The sequence below is a fragment of the Pristiophorus japonicus genome, chromosome 16 (genome assembly GCF_044704955.1).
Source record: "Pristiophorus japonicus isolate sPriJap1 chromosome 16, sPriJap1.hap1, whole genome shotgun sequence".
In the NCBI taxonomy this organism is placed as follows: domain Eukaryota; kingdom Metazoa; phylum Chordata; class Chondrichthyes; family Pristiophoridae; genus Pristiophorus; species Pristiophorus japonicus.
The window spans coordinates 86,564,501-86,588,628 of NC_091992.1; the positions used below are offsets into that span (position 1 = coordinate 86,564,501).

Consider the following 24,128-nt stretch of genomic DNA (forward strand, 5'->3'; position numbering starts at 1 on the left):
ACCGAAGTAGTTCAGTAGACCCAGGAACGAATGTAGCTCTGTCACATTCTGCAACTTGGGTGCACTCTTGATTTTTGCATCCGTGGGCCTGATACCGTCAGCAGCAATTTTCCTCCCCAGGAATTCGACCTCTGGTGCCATGCAGACGCACTTCAAGCATTTCAGTCTGAGTCCCATTGTCCAGACGATGTAGAACTTCTTCCCTGTTGTTCAGATGTTCCTCGGAGTCACGACCTGTGATCAGGATGTCATCTTGGAACATGACGGTTCTGGGAACAGACTTCAGTAGACTCTCTATGTTCCTCTGAAATATTGCTGCAGCCGAGCGAATTCCAAAAGGGCACCTGTGATAAATAAACAATCCTTTATGCATGTTAATGCACATAAGTCTCTTCGACGTCTCGACCAGCTCCTGGGTCATGTAGGCCGACGTCAAGTCCAGTTTGGTGAACGACTTCCCCCTGGCTAGCGTTGCAAACAAGTCATCAGCCTTCGGTAACGGGTATTGATCCTGTTTCGAAACCTTGTTGATCGTAACCTTGTAGTCTCCACAGATTCTGACTGTGCCATCACTTTTCAGCACAGGAACGATGGGGCTGGCCCATTCATTATATTCAACCGGTGATATGATCCCTTCACGCTGGAGTCTGTCCAGTTCGATTTCGACCTACTCCCTCATCATATACAGAACTGCTCGAGCATTATGATGGACGGATCTTGCATCCAAGTCTACGTGGATCTGCACCTTGGCTCCCGTGAAATTGCCGATGCCTGGTTCGAACAGCGAGGGGAACTTGCTTAGTACTTGGGCACATGTATCTTTCTCCGACGACAACGCCTTGATGTCGCTCCAATCGCATCTGATTCTGAGCAGCGTTGGGCCATTGCCTGGGACAATCCATAGCGGTAACTCATGAACTGCACCGTCATACGACACTTTAATTGTGACACTGTCAATCACCGTTATGAGTTCTTTAGTGTACGTGCGCAACTTGACATTGACTGGACTCAGCCTGGGCCTCACAGCCTTAGTATCCCACAGCTTGTTGAATGCCCTCTGGCTCATTATCGATTGACTCGTCCCCTTTTCCAGTTCCATCAATACCGGCACCCCATTAAATTTCACGTTGATCATTATCAGTTTGCTCTTAGTTAGGAACGAGTACAGTCCATACACTTCCTCCTCTGGTATCTCGGATTGCGTATCCGGATCTGGCTAGTCTGACCATCATCCTCCACGTGGTATGTCGCAGCACACTTGCTCATCTGTGGACACTTGCGCTGGAGATGCCCCACTCTCAGACAGCCTTTGCAACTATATTGCTTAAGTCAGCACTGCTGGTGCCGGTGATTTCCACCACAACGCCAACACGGAGAAATCGGATGTATTCCCGCTGGCGGAATTTGGGCAGCCACCGGTTTCACATAACCAGTCGGATAGGCCCTGCCATGTGCCGCTCTGCTGAACGCCGAATCAATTATATTTACAGTACTTGCCGAGTTTCGATTTTTCACTGATATCTGCTTTAGACTTCTATCCATCATCGTGCATGACTGAGTGATCATGATGGCCCTGTTCAAGTCCAACGTCTCCACCGCCAGTAGTTTACGCAGGATCACCTTGTGGTTGATGCCGATTACAAAGAAGTCCTGCAGCATGTCTGCCAACACAGCCCCAAACTTACATGGTCCTGCTAGACGTCTCAGGTCGGCAACGAATTCCGCCGCATTCTGGCCCTCTGAGCGAACGTGCGTGTAAAATCTGTTTCTCGAGATGATGATGCTTTCGTCTGGCTTAAGGTGGTCCTGTACCAGTGTACACAATTTTTCATACATCTTCGCTGTTGGATTCACAGGCAGGAGTAGATTCTTTATCAGACCATAAATTTTTGGACTGCAAACCATGAGGAACACCGCCCGGCGCCAATCTGTGTCGCCGACCTCCTCCATTTGTTGGCCACGAAGAACTGGCCCAAACAGCTCACATCGTCTGCCCAATCTTCTCCTTCCACGAATCGCTCCAACAATCCAATTGTGCTCATTTTTGCAAGCAAAGGTTCTTGTTGCCTCATCGCCAAATGTTGTGCATGCAATAACTGTTAGACTGAGTACTGTTTAACAACAAGAGGTATGACCTTGGCTCTGCTTTATTAAGGCTCAAAGTGACATATACAAAATGGCTGGCCTTTTATACTGGGCTGCACACACGTGCGTGCAGACCAATGGCCTCCAACAGTGACGCCATCTAGTGGCTAGTGATCCCAAAAGTACATACATGACAGTCTGCTTGATACCCCGTGTCTTCTGGGCCAGAGTTTTAAACCAATCCATAGCAATAAAATCACCATCATATCTGTCTTTCTCTCTTTTGTTCTGTAAGTGACCATCTCCCCATCTGTGTCTCTCTCTAATACTCCTCCCCTCTTACTGTTTGTACAGCTGTCTCTCTTGATTGTTCAATACCACAAGTGAAATGGTGGTTATTAAAGAGATGTGTCTACTAGCAAAGACTGACATTTAATTCACTATTGATCGTGGTGCAGCAATCGGTCATACAGAGGATTCAATTCTCCCACCATAAAGCTATCTGATGGCACAAATCTTCGAATATAACAACTGTTGCCCCCTCACTAGCCATAAACTCTCAAGCATCTCTTTGTAGCACAATAGATTTGCTGTATGTCTTGTCTTATATTAGGAAAAGGATGCTATCGCAGTGCCTGCTATGATGCTGAGCCACGCAGACTAAAAAGGTTCCAGCCCTTTAAAGCTAATCATTTAAAGAAACATTCTATTCTTCACTAATGCGTGGTGTCCTGGCCAATATTTATCCCCCAATCAACATAACAAAAAAACAGATTATCATATTGCAGTTTATGGGAGCTTGCTGTGCACAAATAGGCTGCCGTGTTTCCACATTACAACAGTGACTACATTTCAAAAGTACTTCATTGGCTGTAATCAATATTAACGACTTGGATGAAGGGACCGAGTGTAATGTAGCCAAGTTTGCTGACTATAGAAAGATGGGAGGAATAGCAATGTGTGAGGAGGACACAAAAAACCTGCAAAAGGACACAGACAGGCTAAGTGAGTGGGGAAAAATTTGGCAGATGGAGTATAATTTTGGAAAGTGTGAGGTTATGCACTTTGGCAGAAAAAAATCGAAGAGCAAGTTATTATTTAAATGGAGAAAAATTGCAAAGTGCTGCAGTACAGCGGGACCAGGGGGTCCTGGTGCATGAAACACAAAAGGTTAGTATGCAGGTACAGCAAGTGATCAAGAAGGCCAAAATGGAATCTTTGCCTTTATTGCAAAGGGGATGGAGTATAAAAGCAGGGAAGTCTTGCTATAGTTATACAGGGTATTGGTGAGGCCACACCTGGAATACTGCGTACAGTTTTGGTTTCCATATTTAGGAAAGGATATACTTGCTTTGGAGGCGGTTCAGAGAAGGTTCACTGGGTTGATTCCGGAGATCAGGGATTGACTTATGAGGAAAGATTGAGAAGGTTGGGCCTCTACTCATTGGAATTCAGAAGAATGAGTGGTGATCTTATCGAAACGTATAAGATTATGAGGGGGCTCAACAAGATGAATGCAGAGAGGATGTTTCCACTGATATGGGAGACAAGAACTAGGGGGCATAATCTTAGAAAAAGGGGCTGTCCATTTAAAACTGAGATGAGGAAGAATTTCTTCTCTCAGAGGGTTGTAAATCTGTGGAATTCGCTGCCTCAGAGAGTTGTGGAAGCTGGGTCATTGAATAAATTTTAGACACTTTTTTAACCGATAAGGGAATTAGGGGTTATGGGGAACGGGCAGGGAAGTGGACATGATCGGATCAGCCATGTTCCAGTACTTGCCAGTCCTATTTATGAGGGCACTTTTGGGTGGACTAATTTTCGAGAAACTCACTTTACTGCCACATTGATATGGGCATAACACACTGCTGCAGAATGTTAAAGGTGCAGTAAATATATTTTTTGTTTTGTTTTACGGAAACCAAGGAGAAGGGTCAAGGCCCAGAGTGTAAGTTTGGTTAGGTGACTCCAGGAGTAGAATTTAAAAACCTACAGGTTATAGAATTCTATTGTGTTAAATGGTGGAGCAGGCTCGAGGGGCAGTATGGACTACTCCTGTTCCTATTTCTTATTAAAATGCTTTGAGACGCCCGGTGATCGTTAAAGGCACTAAATAAATCCAAAGCTTTTTTTCTTCTTTCTATCTTAGTGTATTTATTAAAAATGCATTAAAGAGGAAAGCAACGTTATGGTAAAGAGTCCTGCAATATAATTGTTACATTTCACAATAGAATTCTATAACCTGTAGGTTTTTAAATCCTACTCCTGGAGTCACCTAACCAAACTTACACTCTGGGCCTTGACCCTTCTCCTTGGTTTCCGTAAAACAAAACAAAAAATATATTTACTGCACCTTTAACATTCTGCAGCAGTGTGTTATGCCCATATCAATGTGGCAGTAAAGTGAGTTTCTCGAAAATTAGTCCACCCAAAAGTGCCCTCATAAATAGGACTGGCAAGTACTGGAACATCACCAAGTCGAACCTGAACTTATTGCTGCCTGTTTTAAAGTCTCACTGAAACAGTTACTAATGAAGTCTGTACTTTCTCGCCTGCAGGTTTCAAATGGATGCAAGGTGGCCCAGGTTTTCATGCACTATTTTGTTGGAGCCAACTTCTTCTGGCTTTTGGTGGAAGGAATTTATCTTCATAAACTGATAGTCCTGGCTGTCCTTTCAGAGAAAGGACTGTTAAAACAATACATGCTGATAGGATGGGGTAAGTGAAGCTCCTGTTCAAGATTTAATTGTATTCACTCCCACTATCCACTGCTTTTAAAATTATTTTTCCTGCTTTTGATGATACCCGCTCATATTAGTTAGCTGAACATTCAGGCTGAGGCGAGAGATGCCCTTCCCCGGCTTCTCTTCATACAACTCTCTCATTTCTTGACAATGAGAAACTTACGAGAACTGCTGAAAACTACACAGCCGCTTCTCAAAGAGGAATGGCAATGTGGCCCAGTGATAGTTCTCTCGCCTCTGGGTCTGAAGGTTGTGGCCTCAGATCCTGCTCTAGAGATTGAAGCATATAATCTAGGCTGACACTGCAGTTACTGAGGCAGCACTACAGTGTTGGTGATGCCATCTTTTGGATGAGACCCCATTTGCTCTCTTGCAAATGAGGACCCCAGTGACAGATGCAAAATATTCCATGACACTATTTTGAAGATGAGTTGGGGCGTTCTCCCCAGTGTTCTGACCAATAGTAATCCCTCAACCAAATGCTCTAAAACAGATTATCTGGTCATTATCTGAAATGAACTTTTGACCACATATCTGCAGCATAACTAAGTCCGCCTATTTACACCTCCGTAACATCGCCTGTCTCTGTCCTTGCCTCAGCTCATCCACTACTGAAGCCCTCATCCATGCCTTTATTACCTCTAGACTTGACTATTGCTGGCTGGCCTCCCACATTTTACCCTATGTAAACTAGAGGTGATCCAAAACTCGTCTGCCTGTGTCCTAACTCGCACCAAGTCCTGTTCACCCATCACCCCTGTGCTTGTTGACCTACATTGGCTTCCAGTTAAGCAACGCCTCGATTTCAAAATTCTCATCCTTATTTTCAAATCCCTCCATGGCCTCGCCCCTCCCTATCTCTGTAATCTCCTCCTGCCCCACAACCCCCCCGAGATGTCTGCGCTCCTCTACTTCTGCCCTCTTGCGCATCTCTGATTATAATCACTCAACCATTGGTGGCCATGCCTTCTGTTGGCTAGGCCCCAAGCTCTGGAACTCCCTCCCTAAACCTTTCCACCTCTCTACCTCTCTTTCCTCCTTTAAGACACTCCTTAAAACCTAGCTCTTTGACCAAACATCTGCCGTAATTCCATCTTATGTGGCTCGGTGTTAATTTGTTGTCTTATAACACTCCTGTGAAGCGTCTTGGGCCATTTTACGATGTTAAAGATGCTTTATAAATACAAGTTGTTGTTATTATTGCTCTTTGTTGGACCTTGCTGTGCACAAATTGGCTGCCACGTTCCCTTACAATACAACAGTGATCATAGTTTTTAAAAAGTACATAATTGGCTCTAAAGCGCTTTTGTCCTGAGGTTGTGAAAGGTGCTATATAAATGAACATTTTTATATTTATTTTTATAATATATCTTTTGATTATCCCTCCATCCCCGCAGAAATTTGCTTGGCCACACTGATATGTTATGGAGCTCATTCCTACTCAAGTGTTGAAGTAGGTTGGGACTCTGTTCTGGTTCTTGTCATACTGGATATTTCTGGTCCTGGTTTTCTGATCTTACTAGAAGATTGCCAAATATTGTCTAGTTTTCATTCGCTGTTGGATGTTGCAAGATTAGAAAAAGAGCTTTATGCATCTGTCTGTTTCTCTGCCCATATTTGGAATAAAAAGCTAGCATCAGTAATGGTGAGCATGAAACTCGTAAAAATCTAACTGGTTCACTAAGGTCCTTTAGTGAAGCAAATCTGCTGCTCTTGCCTAGTCTGGCCGATGACTGCCAACCCACAGCAATGTGGTTGACTCTTAACTGCCCTCTGAAATGATGGCTTGCCACCACCCTCTCAAGGGCTATTGGGGATGGGCAATAAATGCTGGCCTTGCCAGCGACGCCCACATCCCAGGATCAATTTTTTTTTAAATCCGCTCAGTCTGCCATTTTCCCAACTTCATAACACTGCCTATCATTTACCCCTTCCTGTTCCCCTGGAGCCACCAGGGCTCTACTTCAGGAGGTCAAAGCTACTGATAATCCAGCCTCACAGACTAGATAAAGCCCTATTGGCAGTTTTATTTCTTCTTTGTTGTTTTTTCTTGTTTTAATTTTGTGGACTTGAAGGTTTGGAAAAGACTGGTCTTAATACTGATGCCTCATTGGTGGATAAGCCCCTACATCAGAGCAGCAAGGTCTGTTAATATCAGCCAATTTGAGATAGATGCAGATTGATCTTAACATGGACTAAAACTTTAAACCTGGTCTCTAAGGCTAAATGATATATATATGCATAAAGACAGAAACCTTGGATACCCCTGCTCTATTCCATGCCTTTAGTACCTCGAGGTTCAACATCTCCAGTGCTCTTCTGGCTGGCTTCCTGCTTCTACTTGCATGAATTACACTCATGTAGATTGCCGCTGCTCTTGTCCTCACTCACTTAAAGTCCTGCACTTCGATCACACTAGTTCTCACTAGGCTGCGTTCCCCCTCCAAATCCTATTTCAGGACTCTAACCCTCACCTTGAAATATCTCCACAGCTTTAAGCCACACTACCTCGTGACCGTTGTTAGCCCTATGTCCCTATTTGTAACCTTTGCTTGTCTGGCACAGATCTCCTCTTCATTCCACCAGCGCTGGTGTTTGAATAATGCCTGTCAAAAAATCTTGGACTCTGCGTCAGCTCAACAGATTGGGGGTCGGGTGGGGGCGGGGGGACAGGGATAGTGGAAATTGATCTGTTTCAGAAGCCTATATACTTCATGTCACATGTTATTAGGTTACCCAGAAATTTCCTCTCCAAAGAAAATAAGCACAACTTCCATAATCTCCCCATACATTTTAAATTTTAAATACCTGGTACACTTATTGCTCCTTATCGAGTCCTGCTCACCTATTACGAATGAACTCGTGGACCTACATTGGATCCCAGTCTCCTAATTTCATTAATTTAAAATTTGTCATGTTTAAATCTCTTCATAGCATCGCCCCGCCCTTTGTCTGTAACCTCCCAGTCTCAGAACTCCAGTCCTCCAGCTCTGACCTTGTGTGCATTTACCATTCCATTCCCCCACCATTGCTAGTTATGCCTTCAGCCGTCTAGGACCTGTGCTTTGAAATTCTCTCCCTTTACCGCCCCCCCCTGCCACCCGCCGCCTCTTTCTCCTCCTTTAAGATGCTCCTTAAAACCTGTCTCTTTGACCAATCTAGTAGCCACACCTCCTAATATCTCCTTCATTAACTCAGTTTCAATTATTGTCTGATTACAGTTCTGTGTAATGCCTTGCAACATTTTCCTACAATAAAGGTGCAATATAAATGCAAGCTGTTGTTGAATTTTCATCCTGCAGTGCACATGGGCTGAGAGAGGAAAATTGCCCTTGTATCTATTGATTTGTGAGCATGAGTATTATATAGATTAACACGGGCTACAACGTGTTTCAATGATAAAATCCATTTTGGAGGTTGAGATGACATTGAACGCTAATGCATTGTAGTATCTGCAACCGATATCTTAACCTCCATAGATAAGACTTCATATATAGAATTAGAAATGTTAGGCTGAAAAGCCATTCAGGGAGGTGTAGATGGAGCAGTGCAGGACTTCCAGCTGTCTCTTTGACCTCCCCATGACCCCGTCCCAAATCCCGGTTGTGGGGAGAGGGGGGTTCACTCGCAGGGACTCCAGCCCCATTTTGCCATCAGGAACTCGGAGTGCCAACATTGAGGGGGATTCTGTGCCTCTACCCCCAGGGGCTGGAATTTCTAGCTTCACGTAAAGCTAGAGTTCTCCAGTCTTAAGAAGCAAACCTTAAATGTGCCCACTGAATAAAATGATCAAGTTTGATTCAGTATGGACTGCAGCTGAATCTCCACACCAGGACCGAGTGGTCTCAGGGTAGCATAATTCCACAGCTCAATAAACAAGTCTTGATACAACTCAAAACCAAACTTCTTTCTCTTTCAGTGTGCCCACTATTGTTTGTTATACCTTGGACAATATCAAAGGTTATCTATGAGAATGAATGGTAAGACTTCCTGAAAAAAATCATGTTTCTTTATAACACCATTAATAATTGAACTTACGTATTGTTTTGCATCCTTGAAACACACTCCGACTTTCTAACACTCTTGGATAGGACTCAAGAAAAAGTTTATAATCTGATCGATGATCCCTCTCTTCCCTCAAGCCTTTCTCTCTTTTGCTCTGTCTCTCTTCCTCATAAATGTTCTTGTCTCTCTCAATCTTATAAATATTCCTCTGGTCAGTGTTCTTCCGAGCTTTTCTTTCTTGTTCCTAACCTTTTACTTAAAATCTTGAAGGCCACAATTACATCCAACTGAAAATGGCTTGCCTCATAATGTCTTCCTCTTCCTCACATCCTCACTCTGTTGAAATTAAAATTCATTGCACAATCTTCTTATTATTTTCCAGGGCCTCAAACTCTAGAGCCCTTTACCTCCTTCAGTCTTTTCTTCCTACTACTCATTGCTGATTTAACCAGCCTTTACCTTTTACTCTTTTCAGCCTTGGTTTTATGGGTTTTAGCCCTTTAATCCTTCTCAGTTTAAGAAATGGTAAATATGTTAGACACCCATTGACCGGTCACCGTTGGTCAGTTGCAGTGCGAGGGAGTTGTCTAGTTGTCTTCATCTTTTGAATGAAGTTGCTGATGTCCTCCTTCAGAAGAAGGACAGCTCCCAAACATTTTCTCGATGCACCATGACCACAATGAGAGCTGGAAGATGTGTTCTGGGATGATTTACCTGCCTGATGTCAGGCAGCTTAAACGATAAAATTGGCATGTCAAGCATGAGATGTTTCCAGGCGTTTTCAGTTGAACGTAGCGGTCAACTTAACTTTGAGTGTAAGGTGTTGTTTAACAATATTCTTCTTTCGCATAATAGACAGTGAAACTGGTGTTCTAAGCACCAAACAATGTGTGAGCTGGGTTGTGACATGTAGGCACTCGCACACCAACGTACACAAGAGTGTACACAAAGAGTGAAAGGGAAGCCCAGTGTAAACAATAATGACATATTTCATCATCAGAGATTATGAGGAGAAAATTAGAACCAATTAACAATAGTGCGACAGTGAATGATTATTTTTTTTAATTCCTAAAGTATAATATTTAAAAAGAAACGGTGACCATATTTACTAGTAATATTTTCATGTGTTAGGTGCTGGAGAACAAACAGACACATGGGCATCTGGTGGATTATCAGGGGACCGGTGATATTTGCAATTATAGTAAGTATTGAAGCATTGTTTTGCTGATATATATACAAGTAAAGTCATTTTTAAACAGGTTAATCATCACCCATTCTTTAATTTCATGTTCTGATAGATGGGTGTATTGTAAGTTCCAGTGTTGCCAGACAGTACCTCACTGTTCTCGTTATGAATATTTTTTTGCAGAATCTTTCAGCCCCATTGCTGGGGAGACCCCTTGATGGTCTGCCACTCACTTTGGCTGGGGCATCTTCCAACTCAGCAATATGCAACGGTCACGTGTTGTTGTCTTGGGACAAGCGCTTCCTGCTCACCTGCAGAGGGCTGGTGCAGACTATATTATGCAACTACAAATGCATACACCAGAGAGTGCTTAGACTCCGAAGTAATGATGCAATTAATTTGATAAACTCTGGGTTGGAGAGTCATAAACAATAACAACTTGCACTTATTTAGTGCCTTTGATGTAGTAAAGCCTCCAAAGGCGCTTCAAAGGAACATAATCAAACAACATTTGACACCAAGCCACATAAAGAGATATTAATGCAGGTGACCGATGGTCCCTGTACTTTTGTCCTATTGAAAAGCCAATAAGCCGGCTGTGCAAGTTCTCTGGAGCGCTGCATGGCCGTATGACTGAGCAGCTCACAAAAGATGTAGGTTGTGAGGAATGACTTAAAGGAGGAGAGACAGATAGAAAGCTGGAAAAGTTTAGGGAGAGAATTACAGAGCATGGGGCCTAGGCAGCTGAAAGCACGGCTGCCAATGCTGGAGTGAAGAATACCAGCAGCAGCGTTTTGGATCAGCTCAAGTTTACGGAAAGTGAGAGACGAAAGGTCGGACAGAAGAGCATTTTCTCTCCGAGCAAGTCCAGAGGTATCAAAGGCACAGATGAAGGTTTCAACAGCAGATGGGCTGAGGCAAGGGCGGAGACGGGTGATGTTATAAGAACATAAGAACATAAGAAATAGGAGCAGGAGTAGGCCATACGGCCCCTCGAGCTTTCTCCGCCATTCAATAAGGTCATGGCTGCTCTGATCATGGACTCAGCTCCACTTCCTCACCCGCTCCCCATAAACCCTTATCCCCTTATCATTTAAGAAACTGTCTATTTCTGTCTTAAATTTATTCAGTGACCCAGCTTCCACAGCTCTCTGAGGCAGCGAATTCCACAGATTCACAACCCTCTGAGAGAAGAAAGGTCTTCTCATCTCTGTTCTAAATGGGCGGCCCCTTATTCTAAGATCATGCCCTCTAGTTCTAGTCTCCCCCACCAGTGGAAACATCCTCTCTGCACCCACCTTGTCAAGCCCCCTCATAATCTTATACATAGCCCTCAGGCTTTCAATGGTGGCGGTGCTTCCCGACATTATTTCACGTTCAATCCATTTTGAAAAAGCATCCACCACCACCAGGAACATTTTACCAAGAAACGGGCCCGTATAGTCGACATGGATCCTCGACCATGGTCTGGAGGGCCCGGATCACAAACTTAGTGGTGCCTCTCTGGGCGCGTTGCTCAACTGAGCACACATGCTGCATTGCCGTACACAGGACTCTAAGTCAGATTCAATACCGGGCCACCACACGTGGAATCTGGCTATCGTTTTCATCATTACTATACCCGGGTGTGTGCTGTGGAGATCCGAGATGAACGTCTCCCTGCCCATTTTGGATAGCACTACGTAGTTACCCCAGAACAGGCAGTCTGCCTGAATAGACAGCTCATCCTTTCGCTGCTGGAACGGCTTGATTAGCTCTTGCATTTCAACGGAAATGCTGGTCCAGTTCCCATGTAGTACACAGCAGAGGATCTTGGCTGGTCCAAGTCCTAATCTGGCAGGACGTGACAGATGATTTATCATTTTCAAACACTTCCATGACCATCAACAAGTTTGCGGGCTGCGCCACCATCAACAAGTTTGCAGGCTGTGCCATTTCCACCGCCGTGGTGGGCAATGGTAGCCGACTGAGAGCATCCGCACAGTTCTCGGTACCTGGCCTGTGACGGATGGTATAGTTATATGCTGATAGCGCGAGTGCCCACCTTTGTATGCGGGCTGAGCCATTAGTATTTATCCCCTTGTTTTCAGTGAACAGGGATGTGAGGGGCTTGTGATCGCTTTCCAGCTCAAATTTGAGACCAAACAGGGACTGATGCATTTTCTTTACTCCGAACACACACTCTAATGCCTTTTTCTCAATCATGCTGTAGGCCCTTTCGACCTTAGACAAGCTCCTGGAAGCATAGGCGACAGGTTGCAACTTCCCCGCAACGTTAGCTTGTTGTAATACACACCCGACTCCGTACGACGATGCATCACATGCTAGCACAAGTCTTTTACACAGGTTATACAATACAAGCAGCTTGTTGGAGCATAAAATGTTTCTGGTTTTCTCAAAAGCAATTACTTGGTTTTTTCCCCATACCCAGTTCTCACCTTTACGCAATAACACATGTAGGGGCTCTAAGAGGGTGCTTAACTCCAGTAGGAAGTTACCAAAATAATTGAGGAGTGCCAGGAACGATCGCAGCTCCGTGAAGTTCTGTGGCCTGGGCGCGTTCCTGATAGCTTCTGTCTTGGCGTCTGTGGGTCGAATGGTGTCCGCCACAATCTTTCTCCCCAAAAACTCCACTTCTGTTGCCATGAAGACGCATTTCGACCTCTTCAGCTGCAGCCCTACGCGATTTAGTCGCTGAAGGATCTTCTCCAGGTTTTGTAGGTGCTCGACGGTGTCTCGACCCGTGACCAATATGTCGTCCTGAAAAACCACCGTGCGTGGTACCGACTTGAGTAGGCTCTCCATGTTTCTCTGGAAGATCGCTGCAGCCCACCGAATTCCAAATGGGCATCTGTTGTAGATGAACAGTCTCTTGTGCGTGTTGATGCAGGTGAGGCCCTTTGAAGACTCCTGCAGCTCCTGCGTCATGTAGGCCGAAGTCAGGTCAAGCTTGGTGAACGTCTTGCCTCCTGCCAGCGTCGCACATAGGTCGTCTACCTTAGGTAGCGGGTATTGGTCCTGTAGCGAGAAACGATTAATGGTTACTTTATAATCGCTGCAAATCCTGACCATGCCATCACTTTTGAGTACTGGAACAATTGGGCTGGCCCACTTGCTGAATTCCACTGGGGAGATGATGCCTTCGCATTGCAGCCTGTCCAGCTCGATTTCCACTCTCTCCCTCATTATGTGAGGTATTGCTCGCGCCTTGTGGTGAATGGGTCGTGCCTCTGGGACCAAGTGGATCCGCACCTTCGCCCCGGAAAAGTTTCCAATACCTGGCACAAAAAGGGAAGGAAATTTGTTAAGAACCTGAGTACATGAGGCCTCATCGACATGTGATAGCGCTCGAATGTCATCCCAGTTCCAGCGGATTTTGCCCAGTCAGCTCCTTCCAAGCAGTGTGGGCCATCACCCAGGACAATCCAGAGTGGCAGTCCGTACTCCGTGCCCTCGTAGGTAACATTGACCATGGCGCTGCCCAGGACAGTGATGAACTCTTTGGTGTACGTTCTCAGTTTCATATGGATGGGGCTCAGGGCTGGTCTGAGTGCCTTGTTGCACCACAGTTTCTCAAACATCTTTTTACTCATGATGGATTGGTTAGCGCCAGTGTCCAGTTCCATGGCTATGGGTAAGCCATTCAATTTTACATTGAACATTATAGATGAACATTTCGTCGAAAATGTGTGCACCCCGTGAACTTCAGCATCTGCCTCCTCCCTCTGAGGCTCAAAATTGCTTTGATCCACCATGGACCGATCTTCCTCTGCCACGTGGTGGTTAGTAGGTTTTGCAGAGCTTGCATCTTGTCTGAAAGCTCGTTGGAGGTGCCCCATTGTTCCACAGCTCTTGCAAACATACCCTTTGAACCGGCATGAATAGGCTGAATGGAAGCCTCCACAACGCCAGGGGATTTATCTGCCTTGAGTACCACCTCCTTAGTGATTGTGATTTTGTGGTGGTGGAAATAGGCAGTCTTGGTGATGGAAAGGATATGTGGGCAAATATAATACCAAGGTTGCGAACAGTCTGGTTCAGCCTTAGACAGTGGCCAGGGAGGGGGATGGTGTCAATGGCTAGAGAACGGATTTTGTTGGCTCAAAGACAATGGCTTCGGTCTTCCCAATATTTAATTGGAGGAGATTTCTGCTCATCCTATACTGGCACAAACTATAACCAGGCAGAGCAGCCAGGTGACATGCATGTTTGTCAACACCGGAAAGTACATAAATGGTGCATTCACTCGCTGTCTGACTTTCTCTCCCCCTGACAACACCATTATAGTGCTCTTACTGCCACCCCATAAACCCGACACAGACAGCGGCTCATCCTCACTGCATTGACCAACTGAGCTTAGCGGAGCCTCATTTCAGATTGTAGTCTGAGCCTCCATTATCATTTCAAATATACTATTGTACTGTCACTGTTCAGGGAAAGTGTCCTTGCCACGATATAGTTTAAGAAGTGTTCCTTGAAGATCCAGAGCTGTGTATTAGATTTAACCAGGGTTCGTATTGTTCTCTGCTTTTACATGGTTGATCGCGGCCTGTCACTTTATCATAAATAACGTATATATCATGATAACTTGTAGGTACCCTTAAAGAAAAACTGTTGGCAGTTTTGCAACTGAATCTAACATGTTGCAAACTAAACTCTGACTGTTCAACTCAGAGTTATTTATGGTAGCTGCCTCATTTACATTCATAACAATAGTCATTGTAGATGCAAGCAATCCATTGTATTTTGACAAGTGTTCTATTCTTTCCTGCAGATGAATTTCTACATCTTCATAAAAATATTGAAAATGTTGCTTTCTAAACTTAAAGCCCAACAAATGCGATTCAGTGACTACAAATACAGGTGTGTGGCTTCATCTTAATTAAATGGTTGTATGTGGTTTAGTGTCTTTATAATAAAAACTATTACATCAGTGGTACAATAAATGAAACCTCAAAGTTAAAACTTTGGTTCGATTTCCCTCTCCTTGACTCTTTAAGTTGTTGACTCTCACTGGGTTATGGTTCCTCAGGCACCAGCTACCCTCCAACACCATGGCCAAGTGCCCATCCTTCCTGTATGAGTGTCAGCAGTCTGTTAAATCAGGCGAACATCACAACAATTCCTGTTCTCACTGGATGTCCAGAAGGGGCTACTGGACAACAGTCAGGGCAGGAACCCTCACTGCTTCCCTCCCCCCTTCCCCTCGCTCGTCTTTCTAACCCAACATGCCGAATTACTTTGGCCTGGGTCAGCTAACTCAGTACAGACCAGGGATCCACACCGAGAGCTTCATGCCCTGTATGGATGCCACACTTACCAACGGCTCTTTCTCCTCCTTTTAACTGTTTCACGGCTTCTTCTGGAAATCGCTTAATTTGGTGGGTGAGGTTGAGAGGTTATTCCTGCTGTTCCGTCAATCCAATCACTCCTTGTGTTATGTTTAGAATAACTCCACAAGACTGAGTACTGTGAAATTGATGTGACCGTAGTCTCTTTAATAAAACTCCAGAGTGCCAAAGCAGCATGGCAGACAACCTTTTATCCTCGCTTGCATGAGGTGACCCTTGGGTCTCCAACAGGTGCGCCCTCTGGTGGCAAGTCTTACACAGTTATAATGTTTACATATATAACATCTTGTCTGGCAACAAAAATAGAAGGAGGCTCCCCTAAGCTCAGGTGGTCAATGCAGTAAGGAATTGAGCCCCAGTCTGTGTCGGGTTAATGGGGTGGTAGTAAGAGCACTATACTGGTACTCTGCACTCTTGGATTAGGGAGAGGAAGATTGCTCAGACTTTCTGTCTTGATCGCCATCCAAGACCCAGTAAAAATGCCCATATTTGAAATGTGAGTAAGGAATGGGGCTCAGCTGTGATGCCTCTTGTGGCTGAGTTGCCTGACAACACTCACTGCCTAGCTCATACACGTTGGGCTTGGCACTGAAGGTCATCCGGCACCTGTGGAACTGCCAACAAGCCAACACCTCCAAAAGAGGAGGAGGTGAAAAGGGAACAAATGAGTGGAAAAAGAACAGGACAATATAGGTACCTAAATCAACAACTTCATATCAGCAAAGCTAACAGAGCATCGACATCATGCTCTGCTGCAACATCATGTAAGACAATAGACAGGAGTAAGAGTCTCAACCAACTGGAATGGAGTAGAATATAGACATAACTCAGCACATCCCAAATTCCCCTGTTCAGGGAAAAACGCAACCAGTAAAGAAGAAAGAAAGAATGTACTTGCATTTATATAGCGCCTTTCACAACCTCAGGTTATGTCAAAGCGCTTTACAGCCGCTGAAGTATTTTTGAAGTGTGGTCATTGTTGTCATGTAGGAAACACAACAGCCAATTAGTGTGCAGTAATCTCCCACAACAGCAATGAAATAAATGAACAAATCATCTGTTTCAGGCATTGGTTGAGAGAGAATTATTGGCAAGGATACTAGAAAACTCCCCTGCTCTCCGAAATAGCACCATGCGATTTTTTACATCCACCTGAAAGGGCTGGTTTAATGTCTCATTCGAAAGATGGCACCTCCAACAGAGCAGCACTCCCTCAGTACTATCAGCCCAGATTTTGTGCTCAAGTCTCTAGAGTGGGGCTTCAACCCACAACCTAAAAAAGGGAAGGTGGCTCAACCGTGGCTATCTAGGGAAATCAGGGATAGTATTAAAGCCAAGGAAGTGGCATACAAATTGGCCAGAAATAGCAGCGAACCTGGGGACTGGGAGAAATTTAGAACTCAGCAGAGGAGGACAAAGGGTTTGATTAGGGCAGGGAAAATGGAGTACGAGAAGAAGCTTGCAGGGAACATTAAGGCGGATTGCAAAAGTTTCTATAGGTATGTAAAGAGAAAAAGGTTAGTAAAGACAAACGTAGGTCCCCTGCAGTCAGAATCAGGGGAAGTCATAACGGGGAACAAAGAAATGGCAGACCAATTGAACAAGTACTTTGGTTCAGTATTCACTAAGGAGGACACAAACAACCTTCCGGATATAAAAGGGGTCAGAGGGTCTAGTAGGGAGGAGGAACTGAGGGAAATCTTTATTAGTCGGGAAATTGTGTTGGGGAAATTGATGGGATTGAAGGCCGATAAGTCCCCAGGGCCTGATGGACTGCATCCCAGAGTACTTAAGGAGGTGGCCTTGGAAATAGCGGATGCATTGACAGTCATTTTCCAACATTCCATTGACTCTGGATCAGTTCCTATCGAGTGGAGGGTAGTCAATGTAACCCCACTTTTTAAAAAAAGGAGGGAGAGAGAAAACAGGGAATTATAGACCGGTCAGCCTGACCTCGGTAGTGGGTAAAATGATGGAATCAATTATTAAGGATGTCATAGCAGCGCATTTGGAAAATGGTGACATGATAGGTCCAAGTCAGCATGGATTTGTGAAAGGGAAATCATGCTTGACAAATCTTCTGGAATTTTTTGAGGATGTTTCCAGTAAAGTGGACAAAGGAGAACCAATTGATGTGGTATATTTGGACTTTCAGAAGGCTTTCGACAAGGTTCCACACAAGAGATTAATGTGCAAAGTTAAAGCACATGGGATTGGGGGTAGTGTGCTGACATGGATTGAGAACTGGTTGTCAGACAGGAAGCAAAGAGTAGGAGTAAATGGGTACTTTTCAGAATGGCAGGCAGTGACTAGTGGGGTACCGCAAGGTTTTGTGCTGGGGCCCCAGCTGTGTACTTTGTACATTAATGATTTAGACGAGGGGATTAAATGTAGTATCTCCAAATTTGCGGATGACACTAAGTTGAGTGGCAGTGTGAGCTGCGAGGAGGATGCTATGAGGCTGCTGAGTGACTTGGATAGGTTAGGTGAGTGGGCAAATGCATGGCAGATGAAGTATAATGTGGATAAATGTGAGGTTATCCACTTTGGTGGTAAAAACAGAGAGACAGACTATTATCTGAATGGTGACAGATTAGGAAAAGGGAAGGTGCAACGAGACCTGGGTGTCATGGTACATCAGTCATTGAAGGTTGGCATGCAGGTACAGCAGGCGGTTAAGAAAGCAAATGGCATGTTGGCCTTCATAGCGAGGGGATTTGAGTACAGGGGCAGGGAGGTGTTGCTACAGTTGTACAGGGCCTTGGTGAGGCCACACCTGGAGTATTGTGTACAATTTTGGTCTCCTAACTTGAGGAAGGACATTCTTGCTATTGAGGGAGTGCAGCGAAGATTCACCAGACTGATTCCCGGGATGGTGGGACTGACCTATCAAGAAAGACTGGATCAACTGGGCTTGTATTCACTGGAGTTCAGAAGAATGAGAGGGGACCTCATAGAAACGTTTAAAATTCTGACGGGTTTAGACAGGTTGGATGCAGGAAGAATGTTCCCAATGTTGGGGAAGTCCAGAACCGGGTCATAGTCTAAGGATAAGGGGTAAGCCATTTAGGACCGAGATGAGGAGAGACTTCTTCACCCAGAGAGTGGTGAACCTGTGGAATTCTCTACCACAGAAAGTGGTTGGGGCCAATTCACTAAATATATTCAAAAGGGAGTTAGATGAAGTCCTTACTACTCGGGGGATCAAGGGGTATGGCGAGAAAGCAGGAAGGGGGTACTGAAGTTTCATGTTCAGCCATGAATTCATTGAATGGCAGTGCAGGCTAGAAGGGCTGAATGGCCTGCTCCTGCACCTATTTTCTATGTTTCTATGTTTCTAAAGGCCAGAGCACTACCACTGAGCCAAGGCTGTCATCTAATGTGTCAATGGATCTACACACAACAACTTGTATTTATAAAGCGCCTTTATGGTAGCGAAAAATCTCAAGGCACTTCACAGGAATATTACAGTACAGCGTCGAAAATCCAGAGTTACGGAGTAGTCTGTACTGTTCCGGAATCAGGACGGTAAATGTTCCGGAACCTGGAGCCCTGCCTCAGGCCACCTCTGACCTCTCCCCCGCTTCGGGCCACCTCTGACCTCTCCCCCACTTTGGGCTACCTCTGACCTCTCTCCCACTGACCTCTCCCCCGCCTCGGGCCACCTCTGACCTCTCCCCTGCCTCGGGCCAACTCTTACCTCTCCCCCGCCTCGGGCCACCGCTGACCTCTCCCCCACCGACCTCTCCCCCGCCTCAAGCCGCTGTTGACCTCTCCCCCGCTTCAGGCCTACCGCTCCACTCCCCCCTGCCCCCCCCCGCCACTACCTATCTTGGCCCAGGCGTTTTCGGACTTGGGACGTCGGAAAGGCATTCCGAAGTACAGAAATACACGGACCTGGGCTCGGGCGTTTCCGGATTCGAGACGTCACATAATAAACATAATCCATAGCGGCTTCGGACCCGAGCCTTCCAGGTTTTCAACGCTGTACCTGTATGAGATTTTTTTTTTTAATTTGACACTGAGCCGCATAAGTAAAAATTAGCACAGGTGACCAAAGGCTTGGTTAAAGAGGTAGGTTTTAAGGATCGTCTTGAAGGAAGAAAGAGAGGTAGAGAGGCAGAGAGGTTTAGGCAGGGAGTTCCAAAGCTTGGGGCCTAGGCAACAGAAGACACGGCCACCAATGGTTGAGCGATTATAATCAGGGATCCTCAAGAGGACGGAATTAGAGGAGCGCAGACATCTTGGGAGGTTATGGGGCTGGAGGAGATTACAGAGGTAGGGAGGGGTGAGACCATGAAGGAATTTGAAAATAAGGATGAGAATTTTGAAATCGAAGCATTGCTTAACTGGGAGCCATTGTAGGTCAGCGAGCACAGGGATGATGGGTGAGCATCGTGGCCCCCCCGACCTGCAAGAGAACATCTCCGCAGGTCGGGGCTATAGAGCTGGAGCATGCCACTGCAGCTTCCAGCGCAAGCTGGCACGAATGTGCGATGGCTTCGACGTGGGCGACTGGATGACGTCATCAGGACCCAGGTCACCGTTTGGAGCGTGGGCAGGAGCAATCAGCAGGGCCCTGGTATAACAGAGGAGTGGGAAGGTCGTGGCGGACTTGCAACGAGTGATTGGGGCGGAGGAGTGATGAGGGATCGTGGCTGAGATTTGGTGGGTGATCGTGGCGGAGGTGCGGCGAGTGATTTTTGCGGAGAAGCGATGAGGCATCATGGCGGAGGTGCGGCGAATGTTTGTGGGAGAGGAGCGGCAAAAAGTCGTGGCGGAAGTGCGGTGAATGAGAGTACGGGGCCCAGAAGAGCCAGCCCACACTGCGATATGTGTGCGCACTAGGTCCGTGCAGCAGAGTAGGTCTCCAGTCGTCCTGGTTAACCCTTGCCACTGGATAAAGGCTTAGCTCTGTCAAGCCTGTGTGGTGGCTGGTTTCACCACACGTTAAAAAAATCCACACACAGGCATCTTCCACCCCCTCAATTGGAGTTCAGGACTGGAATATTGAGTCCTTCATTGAAACATCTGTGAAATCATGTGGAAGCAAGTTATCCTTGTTTGAGGGACCGCCTATGATGATGATGATGGTTGCACGGGACTTGGTGCGAGTTAGGACAAAGTGGGGTTCATTAATCAGGGAGGCAATGGTTAAAGCAATGAGTGAAGAACTCTTAAGTTGGGCCTAAAATATCTCCAGCATCATGATTGTCATGCTGCCCAACTCTACAATACCATGTGGCAAAACATTTAGAATGGACATGAACAGTCATTCTGCTTCAGATACCAATCATCCAGTGCTGTATATACTGATGTGATTGATTCATTCTTAGCAACATTCTCTCCTTATAGGAAAAGATTAGAGACATAGAGTGTTTGGGGTGTTTTGATGAAATCAATGCCAGATACTGGAAAATACCAAAGATAGGATTACATTTTTAAATCAAGGCTCCAAGAGCCAGTGTTTGTGTTTTTCCTCCTTTCTAACCTTGTATGGCCTTAGTGTCAATTGCTAGCAATCAAAGGATGCTGGGTTCAAGTCCCGCTCCAGGATGTGTCGACCTTGGGAAGGGAAGCCAGGCTTCCTGTTCTTTTCACTTTTCAGTGGCATAAATGGGAAAACACAGATGAGGACTTCATGTTCAGGCTTCGCTGTAATGCCCCATCTCAGCCTCCCTCACTGTCCAAGTCCATATATGAAGATTGTCCACTCATGTGAGGTGCCAAACAGCCACACCATCATGAAACCATGCTCCAGGACTGAGTCATCCTCTTCTGGAGATTATTATTATCAGTGTAGGGACGACAAGGGGAATCTGTAACATAGTACTAAAACATGTAAAGAACTTTTTTCAGAATATGTTTACAGTAAAATGATTGGTAAAAACATGAACCATGAATTATAGAGAAAATCCCACCTTGGCTGGGTTTTAGAATATCTCTCTCTGTAATGGCCCAGAAATCCCAGTCGGCTGCTTCCTGCGGGCGATCAGGTACTTAAAAACTTAACTTAAAAAAGAAACGCACTTACCTGAAGCTGCTGCGCCCACGCGAGTTCCCGATCCTGAGGCCTCCACTGACTGCGCGTCGCACCACGTGCACATCAGGATGTGCGCAGGGCTGGAGCTGCAGTCACATGGCTCTGGGCAACCAATCAGGTGAAGTATGTACTCATTCATAATAATGGGAACTCCGTAAGTTGGAGTTCCCATTATTATGAATGAGAACCCCGCCCCAAACACCCAAAACATTAATAAAAAATAGAAAAAATAGTCTACATTAATTTAACTTAAAGTTATTTATGTATTATTGAAAATATATATTTTTCCAATTTTTATCGTAGTGGGCAAGGTTTTTAAAAATAAAATGTGCTTTTTTAATTTTATTTTTCATGTTTTAAATGTGTTTTAAAACTCTTATACCTGTAATAGTAGGCTATGCGCCTGCTTTTATCAGGCGCAAGAGTGTTGAGGCCATTTGCTAGGCCAGATATAGGTAAATCCTGCAATCTTGCCCTTGCGAATGTCCTGGCTGCCGAGATATGAAGAATCTGTCAAGCTGCAGCTCGACAGATCGGAAAAGCCGGTTTTCAGCGCATGCGCATTGAGAGCCGAAAACCGGCTTTTGCCTTCCTGGGTCCGTTGACACTCCGTATGGACCCGGAAGGCCAGAATTTCTGCCCCATTGTGCCTTTATTTTGCTGCTTCATGTGCATCACTATCTTGGGATAGCATTTTACCAGCTCTGGAAATGGAGATAGACAATGATTCAAGTGATGCATTTTCCCCAACAGCTAACATGGCCGTTGTCAAACAGAGTCTTCTGAATGTGCTTTTCCAGCAGAATTGAGGCCTTCCCAAAAAGTCCCCCAAACCAAGACCATCTCTATTTTTTCTCCAATATTTTAGATTGGCCCGATCGACCTTGGTGCTGATACCATTGCTTGGGATCCACGAGTTTGTATTCATCTTCATGACGGACGAACAAGTTCAGGGTTTGCTGCGACACATCCGACTCTTTCTTCAGTTAGCAATCGGCTCCTTTCAGGTACAAACAACACGTCTGCAATAATAGCTTGGACGATTACGTGCATATTATGAGTGTTCATTCCTTGTCCACCATTTTAAGAGTGGCGATGAGCTGTTTATTTTTTGTTAATGGTTCATGAGCTCATATTTCAAACAGCAATTTCTAGGCTAATATATATATATATATATATATCAAGAGTTAAGTTGATTTTTTTTTAAATTCATTCTCGGGATGTGGGAGTCGCTGGCAAGACGTTTATTGCCCATCCCGAGATTCCCTTGAGATTGTGTTGGTGGGCCTTTTTGTTGAACCGCTGCAGTTCGTGGGAAAAAGATGCTCCCATAGTGTTGTTAGGGAGGGAGTTCCAGGATTGTGACCGAGCAACAACAAAAGAACAGCCAAATATGTCTAAGTGAGGCTGGTGTGTGACTTGGAGGGGAACTTGAGAATTTTGGTGTTCCCATGCGCCTGCTGCCCTTGTCCTTCTAGGTGGTGGGGGTCGCGGGTTTGTGAGGGTCAGCTGAAGAAGCCGTGGTGAGTTGCTGCAGTATAGATACTATCATATAGATATTGCACACTGCAGCCACGGTATGGTGGATGTTTGGGCTTTATTCTCAAAAGAACGACTAGATTGTCAAGGCTGTATTTGTGGTACTGCACTAGTAATCTACAGGTTGTATGTTCAAATGCAACCATTGCAAGTTATGAAACTGAATGCAATAATGTTTGGTAATTTGCAGGCTTGCATCACAAAATCTGTTAGATATTTGTCAAAAGCCCAAATGTTTCACTCATGTCCATTAGGGAAGAAACCTGTCACCCATACCTGGTCTGGCGTACTTGTGTCTCCAGACCCACACTGTGTGGTGGCCTCTTAATGCCCTCCAAAGTAGCCTAGCAAGCCACTTAGTCACAAAAGCAGCCACGATAGGCGGATTACCACCCTCTCAGGGCAGTTAGGGATGGGCAGTAAATGTGGCCTTGTCAGCAACGCCCACATCCCAAGAACAAATGCTCTCCAATCACCTCTGAGCATCAGCCGAGAAAGGAATGTACAAGGAACTGCATGGTCTATGCGGCCTAACTAAACTGCTGGAATGTTCGCCCTTTTGCATCATTTACTGGTGAGCTCCATTACTGAAGAGATGCATAAACTGGAATATTTACTGAATAAAACATGGGGGATAAATTCAGGAGCACCCCGTTTGGGATACTAACTTGTTTACAAACTTTTTTAAAAATTTGGTGTTTGCGCTTCAGGAAGGAAGTGTAGCACTAAATCTGTCATGTATCTCACACTACTGTACATAACTGTATCTTACCATGCTATACATGACTGTAACTAGATATGACCTGTAAGCACAAGCATACTTTACCACCAGGGGTGCACTTGCAGGAGACACTGCATACCTGTTCCACACAGGTATATAAAGGCAGGTCTCAGGCAAGTGTGGCACTCGAGAGCTGTGAAATAAAGGTGCAGGTCCAGAGTGATCTTGACTTCAGCACGTGCCTCATGCAAGTCTGTACTGCAGGGTCAGGACTTTACAGTGGCGACGAGTTACGGGATCACAGAATCCACAGAATGACTACCAACGGCTCAGATGAGAAATACAATGCTGGAGACAATTGGGAGGACTTTATAGAAAGGCTCCAGCAAAGCTTTGTAACCAAAGACTGGTTGGGCGATGATAAGGCAGACAAGAGAAGAGCCCATCTGTTGAC

At 45.3% G+C, this 24,128-nt stretch overlaps 1 protein-coding gene across 1 annotated transcript in view; it reads left to right on the forward strand.

The window, feature by feature from the left end:
* Positions 1-24,128, forward strand: part of LOC139226203 (glucagon-like peptide 2 receptor) — a 93,356-nt gene that overhangs the window by 46,964 nt on the left and 22,264 nt on the right. The window contains exons 7-11 of the mRNA XM_070856833.1: positions 4,644-4,803; positions 8,749-8,809; positions 9,966-10,035; positions 14,795-14,883; positions 22,283-22,421. Of these exons, the coding sequence (XP_070712934.1) occupies positions 4,644-4,803; positions 8,749-8,809; positions 9,966-10,035; positions 14,795-14,883; positions 22,283-22,421 (519 nt within the window). The remainder of the gene's footprint in view (positions 1-4,643; positions 4,804-8,748; positions 8,810-9,965; positions 10,036-14,794; positions 14,884-22,282; positions 22,422-24,128) is intronic.